The sequence below is a fragment of the Eptatretus burgeri genome, chromosome 4 (assembly GCF_056783735.1).
Source record: "Eptatretus burgeri isolate ZD-2024b chromosome 4, Ebu_testis_v1, whole genome shotgun sequence".
Lineage (NCBI taxonomy): Eukaryota > Metazoa > Chordata > Myxini > Myxiniformes > Myxinidae > Eptatretus > Eptatretus burgeri.
The window spans coordinates 101,385,953-101,409,770 of NC_140964.1; the positions used below are offsets into that span (position 1 = coordinate 101,385,953).

Below are 23,818 nucleotides of genomic sequence, written 5' to 3' on the forward strand. Positions count from 1 at the left end.
GGAGTTCTTGGGAGAGACCAAGGTGAAGGGAGCACACCCTGACAGAAAACCCGGAGTGGATCCCCAAAGGCAGTTACGTGTTAGTTTTACTGCACATCTCGGGCAACTCCTGCAATCACCTGGTGCCAAATGTCATGCCCTGCACTCCCTTGGAGTCCGCCAGCAGCGTCGAGAGGGAGATCCACACACCCTGCGCAGGCATGGGCCATAACATTTTGACTTATCATGCTACATTTCGTTTTTGGCCCGATGTCTCAATCACTTAAAAAATATTCTCAGATCCGGATCTTAACCAAAATCGAATCAATTCTGCCCTATCACACACCCGACCTGGCATTTCACTCAAATCGACTGGCAGGGTCTCCAAGCAGCCATCAAACTTATAGACTGGTCTCCCTTCGTGACTTTCTCCAACATCAACTCATCCTGGGAATTCTTTCAAAGAAACTTGCTCTCCCTTGTGCACAGATTTATCCCCTCTCATTTTCAATTGTCCTACCCTTCCTCCCGCCCTTGATTCACTGAAGTTTGTGACGAGGCAGTTGTCCTGAAACAACTTGTCTTTGCCTCATGGAAAGCAAACCCAACTGAAGGAAATATCGGTTCCTTCCGTAAAGCTCGGAACAAGTGTGTATCTACCCTCAGGAGAGCCAGAAAACAACATCCTTCTGAGCTCAAGTCTGAACTTTTGAACCTCTCTCCCTCCTCAAAATACTGGTGGTATCTAATCAAATCTGTTTCTGGTGTATGTTTCTGCTCCATCCCCTCCCTTACCCCAAATAGCCATACTGCTGATACTGCTCGTGAAAAGGCCGAATGCCTAAACTCGGTGTTTGCATTGAAATCTTGCGTCCGAAACACATTGCTTTCTGAACCCACCACCTTACCCAGTCGCAGCCAACTGTCCCTGGACGCTGTGTCCTTTACCCCTGACAAGGTGGAGAGTTTGCTGTCAAACCTCGACTCAGATTCTGCAACCGGTTCAGATGGCATCAGCCCACATGTCCTAAAATCCTGCTCCACTGCTCTTGCTCACCCTCTCTCTGTTCTATTCACCCTCTTATTTGCTCAAGGTCATCTGCCATCTGCTTGGAAATCTGGAAACATCACTGCCCTGCACAAAAAAGGTGCAAAAACAGATCCCTGCAACTACAGACCAATCAGCCTTCTCCCAATCATCAGCAAGTTTATGAAATCCATCATCACTTCAGACATTAAAGCCTTCCTCTTCTCCAATGGCCTGATTTCCGATCATCAATTTAGTTTCAGACCAGGTCACTCCACCGTGGATATGCTGCTTCTGCTCTCCCAACAATGTCTGGAGATACTCAATGCCAGACATGAAATCCGAGCCGTATCCCTGGACATATCACGTGCTTTTGACACGGTCTGGCACCCTGCCCTGCTCACCAAACTCTCTTCCTATGGTATCCAAGGCCATCTCCACTCATGGCTCGCAGCCTTCCTCTCCTGTCACAGTCAACGTGTGGCCCTAAATGGAGTTCTTTCATCCCCTCTTCCTGTCCAGGCTGGAGTTCCTTAAGGTAGCATTCTGGGCCCTGTTCTTTTTCTGGTTTTCATCAATGATCTCTCCGACTCTCTGGAAAATCCTCTTTGCTGATGACTCCACCCTCTGCCGTACCATCTGTCATCCTTCAGACCGGCAAGCAGCAGCTCCTTCGCTCACTGCAGATCTGGGTAAAATCACAAACTGGTCCAACACATAGAACATGTCTTTCAATCCGGACAAATCTCACACTCTCACTTTGTCTCTCTGAAAGGACCATTTGGACCCCCCCCCTTTCCCCATCCACTTTCTCAATAATCCTCTGGAAGAAGTCCTTTCTTTCAAGCTTCTAGCTCTCTCTATCTGCCATGATCTTTCCTGGGAAAGCCATATTTCCAACCTCGCCTCCAAAGCCAGTCGCCGACTGGGAATCCTCCATCGTGCAAAGTCCTTCCTCAGCCCACCTGAGCTCCTGACCTCAGACAAAGCTTTCGTCCACAGCCTGATGGAGTACTGCTCTCCACTCTGGTCTGGTGCTTCTGCCTCCCACCTTTCTCGGCTTCACGCTGTGGAAATAAAGGCATTTAGGATCATTGGCATCTCCCGCGATGAGGCTAAGTCTTTGGGCCTCTCACTCTCTCACCGCAGGCTGGTCGGTGGTTTTTCTGTCTTCTACCGTCTCCTCCCCAGTCTCACCCTCCCCCTCCCCCCGGCTCTGTCTGTGATTTGTCCCCACCATATTTCCGCAGGGCGCTGAAGGTCCACCAACAACCCCCTTCTGGTAAAACTACCAAAATTACGAATCACTGCTCACCTTCACTCTTTCATTCCTCTTTTTTCCTGCCTTTGGAATGAACTCCCTCACTCTGTTCAATCCCATTCTTCCCTCCAGGCCTTCAAAACAGCTGTTCACCACCACCTCTTATCATCCCCCATCCAAATCCTCGATCTTTTCTACCCCCGTTAATCCACCCCAAACCCATCTCCTTCAAATTCCCTGCTTTCCTTCCTGAAACTCCCTGTTATGTCCATCTTGTACACACCATGTTCCCAGTCCCATCCCTCTCCCTTCCACAGATCTCCTCATGTGTCTGTTCCCCACTATTTTGTCCTTCCCACTCCCACCCCTCTTGTCTCATGACCCCCTTGCTGTGCGTTGTGTGTTCGCTCTCATACAAGCCTTGACAAGGTACACAAGAAAAGAAGCAAGCAAACCTGTCCACCAAATTTCCTCCGAATCCATCCTTAACTTTTTGAGATATGCTCAGACAAATAGAGAGACAGGGGTGAAAACATAATGTCCATCTACATTTGGTGGCGATGGTAATGAATGAATGATGGAATTGCCAGCAACAGACTGATTGGTGAGTCTTAACATGTGTACTCGAATGTGGTACCTTACCCATAGCATCAGACTAAATACGTAATTTGATGTCCATTTGTTTCACTGCGATACATTCGGTGTTTGTTTTACTCATCGTTCTGGTGTCAGCGGCGTGATCCAGGATGTCTCCGTGATACCTGGTGACAGGGTTTCGTATGGGTAACCGTGTTCATGGTGACAGCTCTACGAGGGTTTTGGGGGCAAAAACCACATTTTTTGAATTGCAATTAAAAAAAAAAATTGGATTTCATCGATAAAATTCACTTGAGTAGTGTATGTGGTTTAAATTAATGATCTGAAATTTCTTCTGAGTGAATTCCATCAATTTTTGACTGATGGTTGCCATGGAAACGGCCATCTTGGGACAAAAACTACATTTTTGAAACAATTTGAAAAAAGAGCAATCAGATGGTGCGGACCCTCACCGGGACTTTTTTTGTGTGGTGTTTGTGCAGTTTTGTGTCGTGTATTTTGCATGGTATTTGTGTCCTGGTGTGTTTTGTAATTAAGAAGTAAAAAAGACAGAAAATGTCAAAGACCCTATTGTTTGAATAATTTTGCCGTCCGGACTTACGGAGCTAAAGGGCGAGCCCATATTTCTGTAGAACTAAAATGGCCGCCAGTTTACCAGTCGGCCATCTTTGATCATATCGTAAAATAAAGTGACGTCACGTGTATGTCATCATGTTTTGTGCTTGTGCCGAGTTTGAACAAAATCGGACCAGGCACCTCCGAGAAATGGTTGGGGACACGTTTGAGCGACGAAATTGTCACCAGTCGGCCATCTTGGATGTGATGTCGATCAAAAAAAAACGAAGTGCAAATGTAAGCCGTCATTCATGATCAGTGTGCCGAGTTTGAACAAGATCGTAAATCCAAGTCCAAGAAATGGTTAAGGACGTGTTCAATGCCAGGTTTTCTTAAAACTAAAATGGCCGCCGGTCAGACATCTTTGATCGCATCACGAAACAAGATGATGTGCGTATGTCTACCATGATGTATCGTCCTTTTGCCAAGTACGAATAAGATTGGTCCGTTCATGTCGAGATATCGTTGCGGACGCACGCATGGACACGAAAATCCAGACAAATCCATAAGCCCCTGTTTCAGACGAAGTCCAATGGGAGCAAATGATGATTTTCATTGTTGTTTTTGAAGAGCTGTGAAAGCGACGAGTATGTCTTTACACAACCTTTGAGTCACATTTTGGGATAAGAGATTGACTAAAGGGAATCATGTAAAAATGACTCCCAAAAGTTTTGTTCCACTCAGAGGAGCAGGAACTCTCGGTCTGAATTTCTGAAAGGCTTTCCGACATTGTGGAACCATCAAACTTTTGCCATCCCTGGGGGTGAACAAACTATTTTCTACGACAGAAGGCATTAGATCTGGGGCTCCGTAGAGAGGACATTGTACAAAGAGATGTTCCAAATCTTTGGGAACCAATTACACTGCTCACCAGACCCTGTACAGTGACACCCTATCCTATGTCTGTTATTCTGAGTCTGAACCTGTAGAGATTTATGAGCACCCGGGTGCTCAAAGCTCTGATGAGCGCTATCCTGTGAATAAATTACTCATCCAGCCGATACAATTTCAAAAGTTTTCCATACAGGGTGGCCTGAAAGTCCTGACTGGTGACTTATGAAATACTTTAAAAATGGTACTGCTTCCTCACTTGATTAATGGTCGGTTAGTTCACCATCGGATAATTTTTACCACATGATAGTTCTTATCTAGTGGTTAAATTTTCTTCGTTTTGAGCAACTGGGGCCTGTTCTCTTTGGGAAAGACAAGGAAACATAGCAAAGGATTCAACCAAAGGGTACACCTTCAGTATCCCACTGAAACTCCTATTTTTGTCAATCTGACTCCTAATTATATTTATAAGTTCCGACGGACCCAGAGACATTTGGATTTCAAAATTTCAATCTGAGTGCATGTTTGGTTGTCCAATCACAGGCCTCATTGCCTCCATTGTAAACATTGGCAGGGATCGACCACAGGTCAATGACCAAGCTTTTCCAATTAGTGATAGTAATCAAATGTAGGACCTCAAGAACCAAGTCGTACCTGCTTCCAGACTGTAGGGATTCCACCGCCTTCAGAGCATTGAGTGAATCTGAAAAGATGACTGCACTTCGTTGGGTTACAGTCAATTATCCATTCTCGAGCCAAACGATGGGAAAGAGCCTCACTGAGAATATAGAAAGATAATCAGAGTCGAACGGACTTTATCACCTGCATCTCTGGGATGCATATTGCAGTAAGTGTTCTCTCTCATGAAGGTTCATTGGAGCTGTCTGTGTAGATGTGTAAGGATCGACTGCAAGCCACATAGATATTTTCCATGGCTTGGTTGCATGTCACAACTGGGTTGCTCTACTATCAGTTTGACCCCTTAGATCCAGGTGGATACAAGGGGTCTCTTGAGTCCGAGGGGGCCAAATTGCCACTTTATTCAAGGGCTTTACTGGTAAAGAATCAAAACCTATTTCTTCAACTGCCCTCTGACAAGCAAGTCCAAAAGGGTGAATCAGTTACTGCCGAGTGTTTGATATTCACAACAGTCTGAAAACAATGCAATGACTGGATGGTTATCCCCAGAAGAGATTAGCTTCACCAAATATTTCAAATTGGATACTTCCCAGCAGAGAGGCAAGAGCATCTCACCAGCTTCCATAAGGGCAGAAACAGAAGTGCTTTTCAAGGTCCCCAGACATACACGAAGTGCTTTGGAGTGGTTTCAGGTTTATTTGCAGTGAGTTCTGGACATGTTCCAAAAGGCCTGGCTACCATAGTAAAATTGAGAGTGGATAAGGGCTTTATATAGAAGTAGGAGACTTTCCTGAAGAGCTCGCCAAATTATACCAGGTAGATTTCATAAAAGATTAAGGCCTTTTTTCACATTTGACCGCAAGTTTTTTTTTAAATACGGGAGTTCCAAATTATAGACCCTTATCAAAAGTAATTCCTAAAAAGAACATCAGAGGAAGCTTTGAGGAAAGTATCATTGATAGATATTGATATGTCCTAAGCCTTCATTTTACAAGTGTAAATGATGAACTTGGACTTGGATCCAGAAACCATAAATCCCCATTTTGGGGCCCACTGCTCAATCCTGCAAATATCAACCTTAAGTTTTTTTGGCCATAAAAGATAAGTTTCTGCTCCGGATGCAGGTAGCAATGTCATCCGCAAATAAAGATGACTTACAATGAGACCCTGAGTGAAAACTGCATCATTGATCATAATATTAGAGGGACTTAAACTCATGCAACTCTGAGGAATGCTTTATCCATGTGGAATATGGGGGATAAGACATGGCATACTCTCTCATGGAAGGATCTGTTGGACAAAAAGTCCTGGATACACCAGACCATTCTACAATTGATTCCCAGTTGATGTATCTGCCATAGGCCTTATGAATATCAAGAAATACTCCAAATAGTGACTCGAGGTTGTTTAGAGATTTTCTGATGCAATCGGCAGGCTGGCAGGATGGCGTAGAGGTATGCTCACTTGCTCCTTACCTATCGAGCATGGTTTAAAATCCCGACCCAGCTATAATAAACTGTCATCCCAGTATTTCACCGGCATGGTGATTCATCAATATGTGTGCCATTCCTCAGATGGGCGTTAAACGGGAATCCCATCTGCTGGCATTAGTTGATGGACGCTAAAGACCCCATGGTGTCCTTCACGAAGAATAGGTGAGAAAAGCCCAAATTCCTTCCCCAATTACTGCTGGGAAGGCAATGGCAAACCAGCCACTATGACCCTTGCTCAGGAAGCTGCTTTGGCAGCACTGATGCTCTGTGAAGAGTATGATACATCAGAGAGAGAGAGAGAGAGAGAGAGAGAGGGAGAGAGATCAAATATCATCAGTTATGATGGGCCACGCAGGAGGATAACTCCACACCCAGCATGTCTATAAAATGACCACGGACGCAGTGGATAACACTCACCTCTGGTCAGATCGTCACACCCAAGGGTCGGTTTAACGTACCTGTGAGATGAATGGAGTAGATGGGGAACCGTGCCGGTGACTACGTGGCAGCTACTAAATTGGGCGAGCAAACCAACGCCACATGCTGCTCTCGATGGGCTAGCATTGCAAATTGTAACTCGGATAAATCGTCCTGGGAGCACTATCCCAGATTAAACCTGAACAGGATAAGTCAAGACACAAATCAACACTTTCATCAATTTATTACATACAATGAACGAGCAATAGAGTGGGAAATTGATAGGAGGAATGATGGTTGAGGAGAATTCAAAATGGGGGAATGTCGGTAAGTCTGGTGGTTGGGGGAATTCAAACAGGAACAAGTGAAATCCTTCAATACAGCACGTGTGGTGAAGCAAATGAGTACACTAATGTTAAAATATGCAATTTATGTTTTTTCAGTTGAAAAACAATTAAAAAGCATACTTAATATTTGAAATGTAAAAATCTTGTTATTATTGTGATAAGCACCTTTATATATAAGAGAAGGAATGAAATCGTTCAATACAGCGTGGCAGGATGCCACAAAAGAATGATGGCAAAAGAAGAACTTAGCTTTCAGCGTTCGGTGATCGGCACGAAATGCGATGGTGGGCGGAAATGATGTCTTTCAGTCGTTCGTACATGAGAGGGGCGCGTTTCTTGCTTTTTTTCCGTCAAGCAATAAATTCAGTGGTTTTCACATATATAACACGTTAGTTTCACAAATTTCCATTGAAATACTCGGGTATTTCCATCAATTGTCACCATTTCGGTCTAGGTTACGCACTGCATCTACCGGACGGCCGTCATTGGCTGTCACAGGCACGTGGGGGAGGGGGGGGGACACCGGAGACGTGGTAGACACTGGGGACATTTCAAACTCTGTGCAATTGTATACAGCGCACGCGCTGTAAAAATGGCGAGAAAATTTAAAGGGTGGCAAAGCAAGGCATGTTCACATATCTCCAGCACGTATGTACTCCCATTACCACGACAGGAACAATCCCACCCTCAGATGCCTAAAAACAATTACTTAGCGCCTGTAAATTAGACATGGATCCAGACACCTGGATGAAGAACACAGATAGTTTGTGTGGAGGGGGGAGAGAATATACAGTGTGAAAGAGAAGTGTGGGGTCTTTCCCACCATTTGAATCGCTCAATTTTGCCAATGGGGAATCTCTAAGACCGCTTGGCCTTCCAAGATGTCCTTTCATCATAATAGTGAACCTACATTGAAGTTATGCACCTGATATTTGATTTGTGTCCTTGACCTACTTTTTTCAGATTTTGACCGAATTAACTAAAAACACCTTTTTGATCATAACTCCCCCCCCCCTTTTTTTACTGATCATAATAGTAATGTCATATCATAACATAACTGATCAGAACATAACTTTATCCTCTTCCCTCTCTTCAGATCTTGACAAAATCACAAGCTGCTCAAACACTTGGAACGTGTCTTTCAATCCTGACAAATCTCGTCTCTGTCTCTGTCTCTGTCTCCAAAAGGACTGTATGGGAAACCCTCCTCTACCACCATATACTTTTCAAACAATCCTCTTGAGGAAGTTTAGTCACTCAAACTCCTGGGACTCACCATCAGCCATGATCTTTCTTGGGCAAACCACATGAAGCCTGGTGCTGGCTTTGCAGTTAGGGTGGCTGGCTTGGGATATTAGGGTCCAAAGTTTGAGCCCCTATCGGCCATTGAATTAACACCAGGTAGAGTTGACTCAGCCTGTCATCCTTCTTAGGTCAGCAAAATGAGTACCAGTGTACTGGTAATAACTAATAGGGGCATTGCTTCAGCGGCACAGCCAAGCCCTCAGGCAATCATGCTACGCGCTGCCTGATGCTGCACACGGAGGAGGAGGAGGTGGCAAACCACATTTCAAAGTTAGCTTCCAAAACCAGCCACCTGCATCGTGCAAAGTTGTTCCTTGGCACACCTGAACTCCTATCCACCTACAAGGCCTTCGTCTGCAGCTTGATGGAGTACTGCTCTCACCTCTGGGCTGGCTCCCCTGCCTCACATCTCGCCCAGCTTGACGCCAAAGAAACCAAGGCATCCAAAATCATTGGAATCTCCCGTGCTGAAGTAAAGTCAATGGGCCTATACTTTCCAATCGCAGACAAGATAGTGGTCTCTGTGTTCTACCACCTCCTCTCTGGTCTTGCACCCTCTGCTCTCTGTGATTTGTCCTCCCCAGGTTTCTGCAGGGCACACACAGTCGAACATCAACCTCATTCTGGTGAAACTACCTAAATCCAGAATCACTGCTCACCTCCACTCATTTTGTTCCTCTTTTTTTTCCCTGTGAATAAACTTCCACATCCTCTTCAATCTCATTCTTCCCTCCAGGTCTTCAAGACAGCTGTTCACCACTATCTCACATCATCCACAATCCAAAACCATGATCTTTTCTACCTTCGTCAATAATAACTGTAATAAATGAAAGAAAATATGAATTAATATCTTCAATATTATGAAAAATGGCTTTTTAAAAATAATGGTATGATAAAGCTTGGCATTGATTTAAGTGGACTCGGACTTTTGTACCTTACTGTTTGAAAGAAAATTTGGATTGATTCAATATAAATTTTTCTTAACAAACAGCAACAGTTTTTAGGGCTACTTAACTTTCCTCCATGTACTGGATATGTTTTCGCATGTACAGTCTGCCAATCACTCGGGTTAACACCCAGGAAGCATATCCTTGCACACCATGATCCATGGGATCTTCTCGAGTGTTCCTGTGGCCAGGATTGGAAATAACCCCAAACACACAGGCTACCTTAACCACAATTTAGTATTTCAAAACAAAATACAATCTATTGACCACGTCCCCCAGTGGGGAAAACCTGCCCCAGATGGTCAGCTGAACCAACGCCCATTTTATAATAGATTCTAGCCAATCACATGGCATCCATACTCTTCCTCACATGGAGGGAGTAACATGTGATTGAGTGGAACCTTCATGTTAAACTCAAAACATAATACCTCAACAGATATTATTTTTGTTTTTAACCTTTGCAAGGACATGGCGGTATCTTTAACTGTCTACGTGTTCTTGAATGCAGCTTGGAGATCTGAAAATTCAGTGGTGGGGGGGGGGCGGGGGGGGGGGGTCTGTGTGTGCATGGTACCCTAAACAACGTCCCCCTTAAGAGGATCCAGGCCCTCCATCCTCCCCTCTTTCCCCACCAACAGCACCACAACAGCTTCCTCATTGTATCTTCACCAGATGGGGTCATCCATTGACATTGAATGGCCTTCCATGGTCACCCGAGGTATTCCCTGCCACATGGCTGACTGAACCCAACCCATCTCAAGCGGTTTCCCCATTTCCAGTTGCATGTCGAAGCAACTGGGGGCGAGGCATGGTGGAATGGCAGACCACTATCTCTCTAGGAGTTCACTGGGCCTGCGGACACTCAAAGCACTCCCTTACCCACAAACCTTATAACACAATTTCCCCTCCAGGCTGCAAAAACATTTTCACTCATCCGGCCATCCAGGTTTTTGTGTGTGTACCTTGAAAATGAAAATGCATAAGATAACGTGCATGTGTGTGATTAATCTGTTTTTAAAATTGGAACCCCTTTATATGAACTTTTCTCGAAAATTACTTCGTTCCTCCTCAGAACACAAGGGTAGTACAGCATGTGCACGATATTTTTTTGAATGTGCCTTCTTTTCCATCGTCTGGCATTTTCTACAAGCCATGGGATATCCCTTCTTTTCTATTATTTGTCATTTTCTACAAGCCATGGAATGTCCCTTCTTTCTATGGTTTGCCACATGGCACATACCATAGAAAGGGGCCTTTTCTATGCCCCTGACATTTGCCCCAAGAATATAGATACATACTTGCACCAATTTTGACTGAGATCCCTTCAGCCATTCTTAAGTTATCGTGGTAAGAAAGACCTATCACGGAACGATGGAAGGCTGGATCTACAGATGGACGGACAACCCAAAAACATAATGCCTCTGGTGACTTCATCATAAAAACCTGAGAGATCATAAAAACCATCCTTGGGAATATTATTACAAACTAAATGCAGTTGGAAGCTGTCCGTTGCTCGGTGATGATCCTGAAAAGAGCCCTCGCAACAAAACTTTGATAACATGAAATCTTCACCACTTGGTCCATGAATCGTGACCCCCTTACCGAAAAAGGGGTCGATACTTTGAGACCTGGGAGGACTCCATTACACCTTCTGAAATTTGCATATGGCCATAACAACCAATAAACACACACACACACACACACACACACACACACACACACACACACACACACACACACACACACACCGCCTCCCTCTCATCTGGGATGGAGGGACCGAGGGCCGCGTCAGGTACATTCGTTTTGAGGGCAGTGAGGACCGACCTAAAAACAGCAGCTTAAATGGGATGAGATGTGCATGAAGATCCCAGTATCACACCGTCCGACATTTATTTGTGACGCGGCCGAGCCCTGCAACGTGGTGGGACTTGTCGACTCCGTGCTGCTGGGCTGCCGGGATTACCCGAGCTTTTGCAAACTCCCTCTTGCAAGGTTCCGGCTGATGGGGACTAGACTAAGTTTTGCAGTATCGAGAACTGTGCCGAATACATCGACTTCCACTAGAGTGAGAACCAAGCCATGGACGGCAGCTTTTTTGTTGGGGGCAGGGGCCATGCATGTGGTGCCCGGAGTTAAAGTCGATTGATGTACCTATAGGTCGCCGTCTGGCACGTTCAATTTGCCTTGCAGCTTGTTGGATTTTGCCGATTCTATCCCATCAAGGAGTGAGACCGGGAAAGGATGTGGCCGAGATGGAAGAGACTGAGACTGGGCATACACCAGAGGCCACACGGGAGGTCGATCTACATCGTCATCACTTTGGTGATGGAGGTCGTGGGGGCGGGGGTGGATGCGAAGCATAGATGGGGAGGGGAGGAGGGATGGGTGGTTTGGTCCATGAATCATGGTTTCTTGCTGTGGTTAAGCTGGATGCTTCAAGACCAGGGAAGGCTCTGTTGGTAACAGTATGGATAAGGAGACAGCTTGGTCCATGAATCGTGGTTGTTTGCTGTGGTTAAGCTGGATGCTTCGGGGCCAGGACTCCATTGGGCGTGGCACAGATTGGGAGATGACTTGGTTGGTCCAATGATTTGTGGTTCCAAGACGTATGCCAGGGTACTACGAAAAAAAGCCAGCGCACTATGATGTATGCCAGCGTGCTCTTAACGTATACAAACTTACCCATAACGTATTCGACGTGTGCCAGCGTTTTAGGCATACGCTGGCTAAATCGTCAAGGTGTGACAGGGCCTTTATATACACATGTTATGCATGACAAATTGCACACATACACATTATGCATGACATTACACGTCATATACACACGTTATACATGACATATTGCACATGTTATATGCACAAATATCTCACTCATACATAGACGCGCACGCGCGCACACACACACAGACACACACACACACACACACACACACACACACACACACACACACACACACACACACACGGAGGTGGATACTTTAAGACCCGGTATGCCTCCGTTCCATCTCCTGAAACCCACCCATGTGTGCCATGTGTGGACGTAGCAGCCAACACCAGCAACTTTCATGTGCACACACTTGCACACATATACATAGACACCCATGCATATGCATATATGTATACTGTATATATATATATATATATATATATATATATATATATATATATATATATATATATATATATATATATATATATATATATATATATATTGTTGCGGATTCCGCGCCCGCCGGCGTGCGAACGGCCACGTAACTCGAATCGCGGCACGTCGCCCACCGGACGGACAATCCAGTCGTGACCCTCTCGGACTAACGCCGGGAACCAGTCACGGGTGGACCTTTCGGTCTCACCGCGATCGAGCCAATCAGCCCCCGCGTGGGATAGGGTTGCTCGCCAAATTCGAACTACCTAAGTACCCACGCGGAGGGTAGACCGGGCGATCGCACCTCGCCGCAGGTCGACTTCGGACACGGGCCACTTAAGCGACCCGTTCCGTACTATCAGAATAACCGAGCGGTGTTATCGTCGACCCCGACGGTTCGATTAATTATCGGGCGTATTCAGCCCACTACCAACCCTTTACGTGAAGCAAGATGGGGATTCAATGGAGGAAAAGACGAAGCGAAGCGGGAGAACAGTTCAACAATAAAGCACATTTATTCGCGACGAACGGAAAGCACACAAATACAATTCCACCAAATGCACACAAAAAAAGAAAACACAATTCCATTTACACAAAAAGCAAACATAAAAGTGAAAACACAGTGCAGAGCTAATACCGACTACCGAGCACACGGCAACACTTATACAATTCTACTTCACAGACGGCGCCGACAACACATACCCAAAACCAAGGAAAAGAAATCCCCCAAGAATGGGGCAGGCCTGAGGCCGAGACCGGGTCGGGCCTACCCGTCTGGTGATGAGACGCGGAGCGGCGATGGCCCCGCAACCCGCGGGCCTCGTGGACAGTGCCTGGCAGGGGGTGGGAACGGGGCCCCCTTGGTCGCACTATCTCAGCGCGGGGGGAAACAGGAGGGGGTTGCTGATGCTCGGGGTATAGAGGATCTTTATTATCCCTGGTGTGCGTCTCCACCTCGGCCAGGTCGCGCTGCCGGCCTCCCTCGGGTGCAGCTTCCTGCACGACGCGAGCACCCCCTCGTCTGGTGTCGCCGCCTTTCCACAGCTCCGTCCCCTCCGTTCCGACTCCAACGCACACGACGAGCAGCTCCACCGCCCACGAAGTCTTGACCCTCTGCTTCCGACTCTCCTCTTCTTGACTCTCCTTTGCGACTCTCTCCTTACTCGTTCTGACTCCTTCGCGACTCTCCTCTGCGACTCTCTTCTGACTGACGAACACCGTCCTTTTATCCCCGCGTGACGTCGCCTGTGACCCCGCCCGTTTGACCTTTCACCTCGCTCCCCATTGGCCCGAGAAAAAGTGGGCGTGAAGGCTTTTTGATCCACAAATTTGCATATATCGATCGTTCTGGAGGCGGGGCCAAATCGCCCCTCGCTCACCGATTGGACGGCAAAAAGTGGGCGTGTGTCGTTTTTGATCCGTTTTTGAAGCAGAAAATCCGTGATTTTGTACACGCTGTTCGACGCGCGTTCTGCATGAGTCCAACACCGGTACCCATGAGTGGCGCGAGATGACGGTGATGCGATGGTGGCGAGTTGTGACGGTAAAGGTCATGGCGGTTGTGGTGAAGCGGCGTTGTGGTTGGTGGTTGTTGTTGTGGTTGTGATGGTGGCGATTGGTCCAAAATAAAGATAGTAAAAGAAAAACGGCTATCCTGAAGAGTCGCAGCTCGCATAAATGACATGTATTCCCACTAGACAACGGGTTTGGGCCTAACTACACATGCACTTACCGAGATACCTCACCTAAGGGACCTGAATGGTGGTTTGCGAATCTGGTAACCACAACACTACCCCTTCCCTTTTTACAGACTCGTCCCGAGTCGTCAAATTTTCGTGTGCCATCATGTGTAGTTTTCCCCTAGTACATTTTACCTACGGATCCCTGAGTGCGACATTCATGGTATTCGCGTCCCCAAAATAAATAACCTGAGGGCTGCGTAACTACCTAAACAAACTCACTCACACGGACGACTTAAATAAAATTGCCGGCGCTAGACAGACATGCCGGGGGGCGCACTCATATTTACAGTACATCTTAACCTTAACTTACAAATTTTACACTAAACCATGGCCCAGGATCATTGAACTCTGCAAAAGAAAGCAGTTAGCAGGGAGCCAGGCTGCCCACATGCAGTCTCTGGCTCAAAACAATGCAGGTGACAGGGAACGTGGCTGGCTGCTCACACGCAGTCCAAGGCCTTCCCTTTTGAACTGAACGCAGTGAACCACAACGGTGCATGGGCTGCACAAACGCAGTCTCCGTGCCAGCTCAAGTGGCACACGCAATGAGCACAACGAATGGATGCATGAACGGTTTGAACTGAATGCAATGAACCACAACGGTGCATGGGCTGCACTGCAGGCCCGTGTTGTAGCTGCCAACAGGGCAGTTCTCGCAGCTTGCAAACTGTTGCCTTGATCCTGGCGCACATGGAAATGAACAGGGGGGGCAAAGCAAAAATTGAACGGGGGCTGGTGAACATGGGCAGTGGGCATGGCATGGCAAAGGTGCAGGCAACACAGCCCGCAGAAGAAGGCCGCTGCAGGCAAACACAGCCGGCAGATGAACTGGCCGGCACAGGCCTTGAAGAAAAACAGCCAGCAGATGAACTGGCCGGCACAGGCCTTGCAGAACACAGCTGCCGATGAAGTTGGCCGGCCTCCGCCTTGAAGCAAAACACGGCCAGCCGATGAAGTTGGCCAGCCTTTGCCGTTCAATGGAGGTTGGTGGAGGGAGTGCGGTGGTGCTGGCCACTTGGAAGGCGGGCTCGGACCTACCGACCTGTCTCCCTCCCAACCTATCGCCTTTGCCTGTCACTGTACATACCCACTCCCTTAATTTGTCAAACCCCAATTTAGCCCCAACTTATTTTTTTGTTGTTTTTATTTTTACTCCCCCACTATAAATCGTCCCCTAACCCCCTTTATCGTCCTTGTTCGGCTAACCTATCCTGTCACCTAGCCTACTCCCAACCCCTACGTTCCCTTCCCGGAGGGGAACAAGGGAGAGCTAACGTCCTGTGTCGAGGCCCAACGAAGCCTCAGAATGGCCTCCCCAGAGTTCGGCGATCTTAACACCAAGTGGGTCCAGCGGCCCACAACGACAGCGAGGGGATGGATGGTGCGGAGGGGTACATCTCCTAATCTATCCTAACCATTTAACTGTTAAACTACCCCGGGGCTTTCAACAAGCGCCTCTCGCTTAAACTATTGGTTCTAACAACCCAGATTCCCGTCGCCTGTGTTGGTGTCCTTACAATTTCGGGCCTCGCATCCCAATTTTCTCTCCGTGCCCTCACACGGTCTCCTGGCTGGGACACGTGGCTCCCTTTGGCAGGCACGACCCTCTGCCGAATCTCCCGCTATGGCACCCCCGGGCACTACACTGCCTCCGAGCCTACCAGCTCCCTAACACCGGGGAGTGCCCCCATGGCACCTCCCCTGAAACGCACACGTGGCAGGCCGGCCTCCCGGGCCCCTTTCCGAGGGTCACCCGTGCCCACAACACTGCCCACGCGGCTAATGGCGCCCGGGCCCCCGCACCAAGCAGGCGCACCCGTGCCCACTACTCTATCCCGGCCCCCCATGGGCCCATGGCCTACCACGGCCGACTAGCCTGGTGCCCGGGGTACCCACTCAGCGATACTCACCTTTCGCAGCCACGCTCCCAAGCCCGTCAACAGGGCTCCTGCACCCCTCCAAATGGGTCTCGAGCCTACTTTCCCACCAACAGCAAAACGACCTCCATTTTTCAATTTGACTAACCCAGCTAACTCACTTTATACTGACCCCGGGGTCCCTTGGGCGGGAGTCACTCCTCCCCCCAATCACTCATCGCACCATGCATTCCCCATTCACTCCACACACACAGACCCGCTGGCCTCACTCACTCACCAAGCACATGCTTCCACTTCACTCACCAACTCTTCAACACACACACACCACTGAACTCTGCCATCCTTCTAACTACCTCCCCTAACTAACTCGTGCTCCCACGTCGTCCCTTAAACTACAGCACGTTCCATTTAACCTACGTAGCTAAGCTACGTCCCCTCTACACATCCACAAGTCTGTCACGGTCTCTAAATCAATCATTTTATTTCCCAACCTAAAGCTCACTAAATCCCTCTAACTAATCCATTCCACGGACTCCATGAGGACTTACCCCTGCCCCATGAAGTCGGTCTAGCTAAGCTAACCCTTCCCCCTAACTAGTTTTCATCCTGTGCCCAGGGTAAGGGGGTCTTTCACCCCTTGCCCAGGAATCCTGTACACCCGAAAGTGAGGCTTGTTTTTCCCTTTTTTTTTTTCATGCCCAGCACCTGCGCGGCAACTCAGAGCTCGCGCACTTTACACCTGCCCGTGACGTCATGCAGCTGCACGTGTTCCTCGTCCCTCCTTGGACGCTACCATCCGGCAGAGATACCCCTCCTGCCGGATTCCAACCACACGTGCAGCCATGACGTCACCGTGCGCAAAAAAAAACAAGCCCCACGTCTCGAGGGGTTCCCCACGCGAACACATGTGCTTTGCCCGTTGGAGCTTAACACACACGATCGCGTGGAGAACCCGTCCGGTCCAAATCCGTAGTCCTGCCTAAACTTTGTCCGTCCGCGGGATCGGCAAATCCACCGCGTGCGTTTCCGGACCGGGACTTCACTCTCGCAAGCGAGCACGTGGTGGTCTCGTGCGTTGCACAGCACGAACCGCGTGCTCACTGCTGGGCGAACCCGGCACGGTCCCCGAAACAGCTACAGCCGCTACCCGGCTTTCGTTTCTCCCATGTCGCCGTCTCCGTCGCCATTCAACCCACGCACACCTGCGTGTTACGACGCACACAGTCCACTCCATCACATTCACACCGGGAGATGCGGCTGCGTGCTCCCGCATGCCAACCGACATCTCCCTCTCATACCGCTCTCTCACACACACGGTCTCCCTGGCACACAGCGACCTTGCACACGGCCGTTCACTCACGCGTGCCTCACTACTCACACAAACCATACTACTCACACGTGGTGCTCCATTCACTCGCGCGGGGGCACTCACCCGCGGTGCCTCACCCACACACGCGAGGGCACTCAACCGCTGTTCCTCATCCACACACCGTGCCTCACTCATACACGCGGGGGCACTCACCCGCGGTACCTCACTCATACACACGGCGACACTCACACACGCGGTCTCTTCCACACAACGTCCCTCACTCATACACGCGGGGGCACTTAACCGCGGTGCCTCATCCACACACGCGGGGGCACTCACCCGCGGTTCCTCACTCATACTCCGTGCCTCATCCACACACGGCGTGCTGGGAAGCACGTACTCCGGCACCATCGCCACCACACCACTCACACGTGGTGCCTCACTCATACTGGCCGTTTCACTCACACACACGGCCTCACTCACACACGGTGCGCTGGGAAGCACACACTCCGGCACCATCGCCACCACACCACTCACACACGGGGTCGCTTCCACACACGGGGACGCACTCACGCCTTGCACCACACACACAGGGACAACTACACTGGGGATTCGTGTCCCCACAAGGGTCTCCGGGGCCTCTACACCCCCCAAGCTCTCAGTGCACCTGTCTACAGCACTCGTCCCCTCAACCTCGCAAAACACGACCGAACTCACCTGGTCGTGACTCGCCTCAAGGGGGCATACTCCCTCCCCTCGTTCCTGGAGGAGGCCATCCCGCTGCTCGCACTGGGTCTCTACCCAGTCCGCCAGCTCACCCCCATTGTCCTCCACTACCTCTGTGTGTGTGTGTGCGTCACTTACCCCGTCTTCCTCGTGTAGTCTTTCCTCTATTTTTTCTATCTCCCGTGTCTCTGCCAACTCTTCACCCTTTACCTCCCTTGTCTCAACTATTATTTCCTTTGTCACGGCCTTCATGCCCGCCTGCTGGCTTCGGCCCATGTTCTGCGTCTCACCCCGCAGCTTTTTCATTTCTTCCCTCATTTGCTGTGTATTCGCATCCATCGTCGTTTTCACTTCATTTGTATTTGTATCCATCTTTTCGTTCATTTGTTCGTTCATGCCTTTCATTTCGTTTTTCATATTCGCTTCCATCTTTTCGATCATTTTCGCATTCATCTTTTCGTTCATTGCCGCCAGCATGGCGCAAAGCTGGGCCATGTTGGATGCACTCAGCTGAGCCGTTTCGGCAAGGGTTGGGGAAGGGTTTTGGTGGAGAGGGGGGAGGGAGGTGTCATACACTGCGGCCGCTGCCGCACCCATTTCGGGCCCTGGGTTCAGTTGGGCGAGTCCGTGTTCCTGCACAATCAACATTTCCTGCTCGGGGATTCCATCCTGGACCATGGATTCGACATTACTATTACACATACCTAATCCACCCGGCACCCGCTCGCCTTGAGACGCCATCTTGCTTCTCCTAAAGGGTTAATTTGCTCGCTCGTAATTTGGAGGGAATCGGGGGTCGCTTCTCTCACCCCTGGACCGATTCCCGTGAATTTAGCCGGAGACAGGAGAGCCCGTTTTCCTGTTCTCCGATACCAGTGCCGAGAGGAGGGCGATGAGTTTGTATCGCACGACCTGACACCAGTGTTGCGGATTCCGCGCCCGCCGGCGTGCGAACGGCCACGTAACTCGAATCGCGGCACGTCGCCCACCGGACGGACAATCCAGTCGTGACCCTCTCGGACTAACGCCGGGAACCAGTCACGGGTGGACCTTTCGGTCTCACCGCGATCGAGCCAATCAGCCCCCGCGTGGGATAGGGTTGCTCGCCAAATTCGAACTACCTAAGTACCCACGCGGAGGGTAGACCGGGCGATCGCACCTCGCCGCAGGTCGACTTCGGACACGGGCCACTTAAGCGACCCGTTCCGTACTATCAGAATAACCGAGCGGTGTTATCGTCGACCTCGACGGTTCGATTAATTATCGGGCGTATTCAGCCCACTACCAACCCTTTACATGAAGCAAGATGGGGATTCAATGGAGGAAAAGACGAAGCGAAGCGGGAGAACAGTTCAACAATAAAGCACATTTATTCGCGACGAACGGAAAGCACACAAATACAATTCCACCAAATGCACACAAAAAAAAGAAAACACAATTCCATTTACACAAAAAGCAAACATAAAAGTGAAAACACAGTGCAGAGCTAATACCGACTACCGAGCACACGGCAACACTTATACAATTCTACTTCACAGACGGCGCCGACAACACATACCCAAAACCAAGGAAAAGAAATCCCCCAAGAATGGGGCAGGCCTGAGGCCGAGACCGAGTCGGGCCTACCCGTCTGGTGATGAGACGCGGAGCGGCGATGGCCCCGCAACCCGCGGGCCTCGTGGACAGTGCCTGGCAGGGGGTGGGAACGGGGCCCCCTTGGTCGCACTATCTCAGCGCGGGGGGAAACAGGAGGGGGTTGCTGATGCTCGGGGTATAGAGGATCTTTATTATCCCTGGTGTGCGTCTCCACCTCGGCCAGGTCGCGCTGCCGGCCTCCCTCGGGTGCAGCTTCCTGCACGACGCGAGCACCCCCTCGTCTGGTGTCGCCGCCTTTCCACAGCTCCGTCCCCTCCGTTCCGACTCCAACGCACACGACGAGCAGCTCCACCGCCCGCGAAGTCTTGACCCTCTGCTTCCGACTCTCCTCTTCTTGACTCTCCTTTGCGACTCTCTCCTTACTCGTTCTGACTCCTTCGCGACTCTCCTCTGCGACTCTCTTCTGACTGACGAACACCGTCCTTTTATCCCCCCGTAACTTCGCCTTTGACCCCCTCCCTTTGACCTTTCACCTCGCTCCCCATTGGCCCGAGAAAAAGTGGGCGTGAAGGCTTTTTGATCCACAAATTTGCATATATCGATCGTTCTGGAGGCGGGGCCAAATCGCCCCTCGCTCACCGATTGGACGGCAAAAAGTGGGCGTGTGTCGTTTTTGATCCGTTTTTGAAGCAGAAAATCCGTGATTTTGTACACGCTGTTCGACGCGCGTTCTGCATGAGTCCAACACCGGTACCCATGAGTGGCGCGAGATGACGGTGATGCGATGGTGGCGAGTTGTGACGGTAAAGGTCATGGCGGTTGTGGTGAAGCGGCGTTGTGGTTGGTGGTTGTTGTTGTGGTTGTGATGGTGGCGATTGGTCCAAAATAAAGATAGTAAAAGAAAAACGGCTATCCTAAAGAGTCGCAGCTCGCATAAATGACATGTATTCCCACTAGACAACGGGTTTGGGCCTAACTACACATGCACTTACCGAGATACCTCACCTAAGGGACCTGAATGGTGGTTTGCGAATCTGGTAACCACAACAATATATATATTAGGCCATGGGCCAGATATAGTCCACGTGCACCCCCCCCCCCCCCCACAACCCTTCGACCCCATATTTTTCTGAAGCCTTAGGGTCTCTTGAGCATGAATTCAACTGGTAACAGTGAATAAACTGGGACTCACTATCCATTTTCCAACCATATCTGACGGTTCCCTCAAAATGTCAACTTTTCCTCAGTTTCGCACATAAAAAATCCCCTGACTGATAAGATCTCTGCAGGTGCCCAATAAGCATTAATATGAACAAATTATATATCAAATGAAAGATTATCACATGCAGATTTTCAAAATAGAGTCATCTGTCAAATTTAAGAGTGTTATGTTTGTCCCAAGAAGTGATGAAGAGGAGTACCTCGCCTTTCCTTTTGACAACTCAGATTCAACTCAGATATCTGAAATAATAACGTATATTCATGCTCATTTTACCTGACACAAACAAATAAATATTTCTAAGATATCACAAATTTTACTACCTTTCTAGTGATACCAAAATTGTCCCACAACAACTAAAGATGTACCAGGTATTACGTCTTAAACATAAGTACATCACTGTTGCAACACCCAACATGTAGTCACCAGTAAGACGTAAGACTGAGAAAATATTCCTTACTTCACATAAAAAATATATATTACAAGTTTATTGAAGAAAAACAATTGAAACTTATTATGTCATTGTGCATGGATTACGCATAATATTCATTATTGCTGTCATCATCACTCTCCAATGCCTGCTCTATATCATCAAATGCATCCATATCTGAATCCTCATCAGAGTCAGTGTCGTCAGGTGTGACTTCAGCAATGTCAGCCAGTTGCCGTGGGAAGACATCTCCTTCATACCATAGAGGATAAAGGTTACCATCCTTTTCCTCCCAACCATGTCCCTGACTGGCCTTCGGAATCTGTGGTTGTGGAATATGCACGGTCTTCCAAATCCGTACTTGGTGGTTTACTCTCCGAATGTGCTGGGTAAGAGCTCGCTTACAAGGTGGTAAGTTAGCCATATCAACATTCCCTGAAGGCACAAGACGACTTTGCCTGGCACAGAGCTCATTTATACGAATGAGTCGCAGATCATCAATTTTTGACACCTTTGACGCTCTACCGGTGTCCAACTCATCAATGAGCTCATCAGGAATATCCCAAGTATCACCCAGTTTCTCCAGAGTACAGATATATTTTGGAAAGCGCAGAAGAGTTTTCACAGGTTTAAGTTTGCCAATTCCTCGGAAGGCATTAGTGGTGTCACAGCCACTATAAGCATGGAGTGCCATGAGAGCTGTGCTCTTTTCCTCACCAAAGTCTGGAGCTAGTTCACTGACATTTACCATCCTCTGCTTGTTGCCTTTGCCTGAGTCAAACAGGACAGTTGTACCATGAACAGAGGCAGCATAGTATAATAGGATGAAAAATACATCTGAGTCTGGACTTTTCACTCGGACAAATTGATCGTTTCTGAGTCTAGCATACTGAACATACAGTATCATACGAGAGTCAGTTTCTTCCTGGGTTGATTTCAGCAGTGGTAGCTCCTCTCTAATTGTTGTTTGGCCATCAGCAGATGTGAGCAAATATGCGATGCCCTCACATACAAAGATCACTCGCCTTCCATGGAACCTTGATGCATAGTTATCACCACTCCAGAGCCTAAGCAGAAGTTTGATGAGCTGTATCTTGTTCTCATCATTTGACAGGAACAATTTCCAACCAGGTGGTCTCTTCGTGGCTTCACCTGTAAGTAAAAGCTCTTCTCCACAGCCCCGACGTCGCCTCTCCATCGACTTCACTGAATCAGGCAAATATTGATCAGTGCTAAATACCACATCTGTTTTTCCAATGATGTCAAACACTTTGTAAGAGATCTGACTAAAATTACTTGGTATTTCTTTCAGGTAATAGAAGCAAGCATTGCCATCATACAGAGTCAATGTTTCATTGGTTGGAAGTACATCAGCATCATTACAATCCTTGATCAGGTTTTGAAATGTCTTTGCTTTGTCAGTCTTAGCAAGATATCCATCAGCTGTAGCGATGCTGTATGGTACGGGAGTTAATGGATATGTCAACAGTTCTTTCATATCGACTTGTAAGCCCTGGTTTTGTGACTTTACAAAGAGTTGAAAGGCTACATTACCCTGTTGCTTGTACTGTATGACCTTATTCTTGGTTGTCTTCATCTTAGATACCTTGTTCATGTCACTCAGAGTTTTGAGGTTCAGTCTCTTCACAGGCTCAAAGAAATCTTTACTATTCTTCAGTCGAGCTTCAATAAATTCATCCTGTGCTTTTTCACCAACAGCTTCAGCCTTAAGAACATCGTCTGAAACAGCAACAGATGCAGCACTTCCTGATGAGAGTATCAACAATTGATTATTTGTCTCCATATTGAAAGGATTAAGAAAACTTCCTATGGCATCTTTGGCCCTTTTCACCAACTTCTCTCCTTTTGTGACCTCTATCGGACGTATATCACGATGCTTTGTTCCCTCTCCATTGTCCAACATGTGAGCCATTCCAAGTGCAGCATCAACATAAAGAGACCTTGCATGTGTTGTCCTAACCCATCTCTGGTAGGCCTGGTAGTTGGTGAGTAGTCCAGATGTATCTACTGCACTGGTTCCAGCAACACCATGTGACAGCGTGCCTCATGAAGGTCTCCTCCATGGTTTTATCCACTGCATAATGATTGCCAGGGATAAAAGAGCGTGCGGCACTGATAGCTCCTCTCTTGATCAGTGATACTGCCCCTGGGTGTGAGTTGTCTATATTAGCTATGAACACAGAGAAATATGTCAGATATCTTGCGTAGTTCTCTCCACCAAAACTGAATAAGAGAGACGTCATGCGAATGATGGATGCAGCAGACAAAAGAAAGTTGTTTGTCTTTACGGCTTCA

The 23,818-nt window shown here is 48.4% G+C and overlaps 1 protein-coding gene and 1 long non-coding RNA gene across 3 annotated transcripts in view; one reads left to right on the forward strand and one right to left on the reverse strand.

The window, feature by feature from the left end:
• Positions 1–23,818, forward strand: part of LOC147028770 (uncharacterized) — a 90,359-nt gene that overhangs the window by 20,557 nt on the left and 45,984 nt on the right. The gene's annotated exons all lie outside the window — the stretch shown is intronic.
• Positions 21,606–23,587, reverse strand: LOC147028771 (uncharacterized). Its single transcript, XM_085880268.1, has one exon. It carries the CDS (start codon positions 23,433–23,435, stop codon positions 21,606–21,608), a length of 1,830 nt encoding a protein of 609 aa, XP_085736394.1. The 5' UTR covers positions 23,436–23,587.